This window comes from Spea bombifrons, chromosome 8 (assembly GCF_027358695.1).
Source record: "Spea bombifrons isolate aSpeBom1 chromosome 8, aSpeBom1.2.pri, whole genome shotgun sequence".
Taxonomy (NCBI): Eukaryota; Metazoa; Chordata; class Amphibia; order Anura; family Pelobatidae; genus Spea; species Spea bombifrons.
In genome coordinates, this window is record NC_071094.1 from 18,103,746 (window position 1) to 18,106,075 (window position 2,330).

The 2,330-nt window shown below is 33.4% G+C and overlaps 1 protein-coding gene across 1 annotated transcript; it reads right to left on the minus strand.

Moving 5' to 3' along the window:
* Positions 1-689: 689 nt before the first annotated feature.
* On the minus strand, positions 690-1,766 carry LOC128503830 (cysteinyl leukotriene receptor 1-like). Its single transcript, XM_053474025.1, has one exon. It carries the CDS (start codon positions 1,764-1,766, stop codon positions 738-740), a length of 1,029 nt encoding a protein of 342 aa, XP_053330000.1. The 3' UTR covers positions 690-737.
* Between the last annotated feature and the right edge of the window lie 564 nt (positions 1,767-2,330).

Genomic DNA, 2,330 nt, shown 5'->3' on the forward strand with positions numbered 1-2,330 from the left:
CTCAGGACAAATAGTAGAATCTATTTAGCAGGTTTTTTCATTCGTTTTTGCAGATGAGTAAAAGTTTTTTGTTTAAAAAGTGAGAAAAAGTATTTTTTTAACAAAAAATCCCCATATTTTATCATTTTTTTATAGTAAATTAGATGATATGATAAAATTAATGGTATCTAAAGAAAGCCCTGTTTGTCCTGAAAAAAACAATATATAATATGTGTGGGAGCACGAAATGAGAAAGAAGAAAATCACAGCTAAACAGGAACACCGAAAAACGTTAAAATAGCCATTGTCCCACAATATACTACGAGTAATAACCCCTATTGTCCTTAAGGGGTTAAATCATGCCTTCAGCAGCCCACACAACAACCAACATGAAAGTAATGTTGTGGGATGCAGTACAAGCAATACAGTATTTGGATGAAAACATGAAGCTATCTACACCTAGGACCATACTTTTTTGCACAAAAACTTTTTTTGTTTATAATTCACCAAAACTGCTTTAAATCATGCCTTCAGCAGCCCATACAACAACCAACATGAAAGTAATGTTGTGGGATGCAGTATGTGGAAGCTACAAGCAATACAGTATTTGGATGAAAACATGAAGCTATCTACACCTAGGACCATACTTTTTGCAAAAAAACTTTTTTTGTTTCTTTTTTTTTTTTGCTTTTTTTTTTTTTGCTTTTTTTAAAATTTTACTAATGTTTGCACTTTACAAATGAAATCCAGCAAATCCTTCACTGCTGCACCTTTATACTTTCTTCCATTTGTGTTTCATCTACTAAAACCTCCCTCACCACATCAGATTCAGATGATGATGGCTTAACATGCAAAGTAATATTTGATCTACATAACAACAAAAGCCACGATTTGAAACCATGTCCTATGAATACATACAGTAAAGGATCAAGGCAAATATTGAATACAGCTAAACAGAGTGTTGCCACAACTGTGCGCTGCAGAGTGTAATGTAGGCTGCAGATATCTGGGTGATGAACCATGTAATGTAAATGCATTGTTCTCTGAATGTGGTAGGGCAAAAAACAAACACTACAAACTAATAAAACCAATGTAATCTTAGCAACTTGTTTGTGAATATGTTTTTTCTCCATTGGTATTTTTAATGTGTGTCTAATAAGCAGTCCATTACATACAACAATGATCAAGAAAGGAACTGTGAAGCCAACAATCAAAGCATAATAGTTCATATACATAATTCTAGTCCACGATGACACACTTGAAGGTTCAAAGCACCTTGTCACATTTTCACGGATGTGGGTTCCTGATAATAAAAAAGGTGACGTGCTCACACCTGTAAAGACCCAAACAGCTATACAAATGTTAACAACTGTCTGTGTTTTAACAACTGTATGAGCCTTGAATGAGAAGTATCGGAAGAAACTTAGAACAGCGAGGAAGATGATGCTGGAGTACATACTGACATAAAAAGAGTATGTGGTTATACGACACATGACATCCCCAAAGATCCAGGTGGCATCCTTCTGAAAGTAAGATATTCTCAATGGCAGAAATATTACGGAGAACAGATCAGCACATGCAAGGTTCATCAAGCAAATTGTAGATACTCCTCTATTTTTGTTGATCTTACAAAAGATGTACAATGCTGTTCCATTAAAAAGCAGCCCAAAGAAAAACACAACAAGATAGACCGCAGAGTACACATGATACTTGTAACTGTCATCTTGTTTGCATTGGAGGTTGTCACTGCCTAAGGATGATTGGTTGTTTATGGAAGATTCCCCCATTTGGCTTATGCACCCTCTTGTGGTAATTTTGAAAGATAGTTCTTAATTATTTGAACCAAATTTAAAAACCTGGTTTGAAAAAACAAAACTGTAATAAATAATAATAATAAAAAAAAACAGAAAAGCATCGATTTTATGTTGTTCCAATTTACTCTAAAATTCATTAGGCTTTTTGCAATTTATACCAGATATTAAAGATCACTTCCTAACAATGCAGTGGCCACAGGTGGTTCTTGCTAAAATAATATATCTGCGTACCTTTTGGTTTTGTTAAAATGCTGTCTTGCTTCTAAGCTGCCAGAGAAAAATAGCAAACCAATGTGAACAGAAGTGAAATATGCGAATCTACGTGAAAAAGGAAATCTTAAAACTTCCTGTTTTTCGGGATGACTAAACACTATTTTATTTGGTATAATCTTTTCTAGAATTTAAAGCTTCATCAATTTTAATTTTTTTTTTTTTTAAATATTTTATTGTTTTCAAAATTTTATGACATTACAACACATATGACAAACATATCAGGCACATAGGATTAAGTCATAATATTCAAGGTGGTTACAATCT

What these genes read in the sequence shown, in the direction of transcription:
- LOC128503830 (XM_053474025.1), bottom strand. Translation starts at nt 1,766, where the DNA reads ATGGGGGAATCTTCCATAAACAACCAATCATCCTTAGGCAGTGACAAC.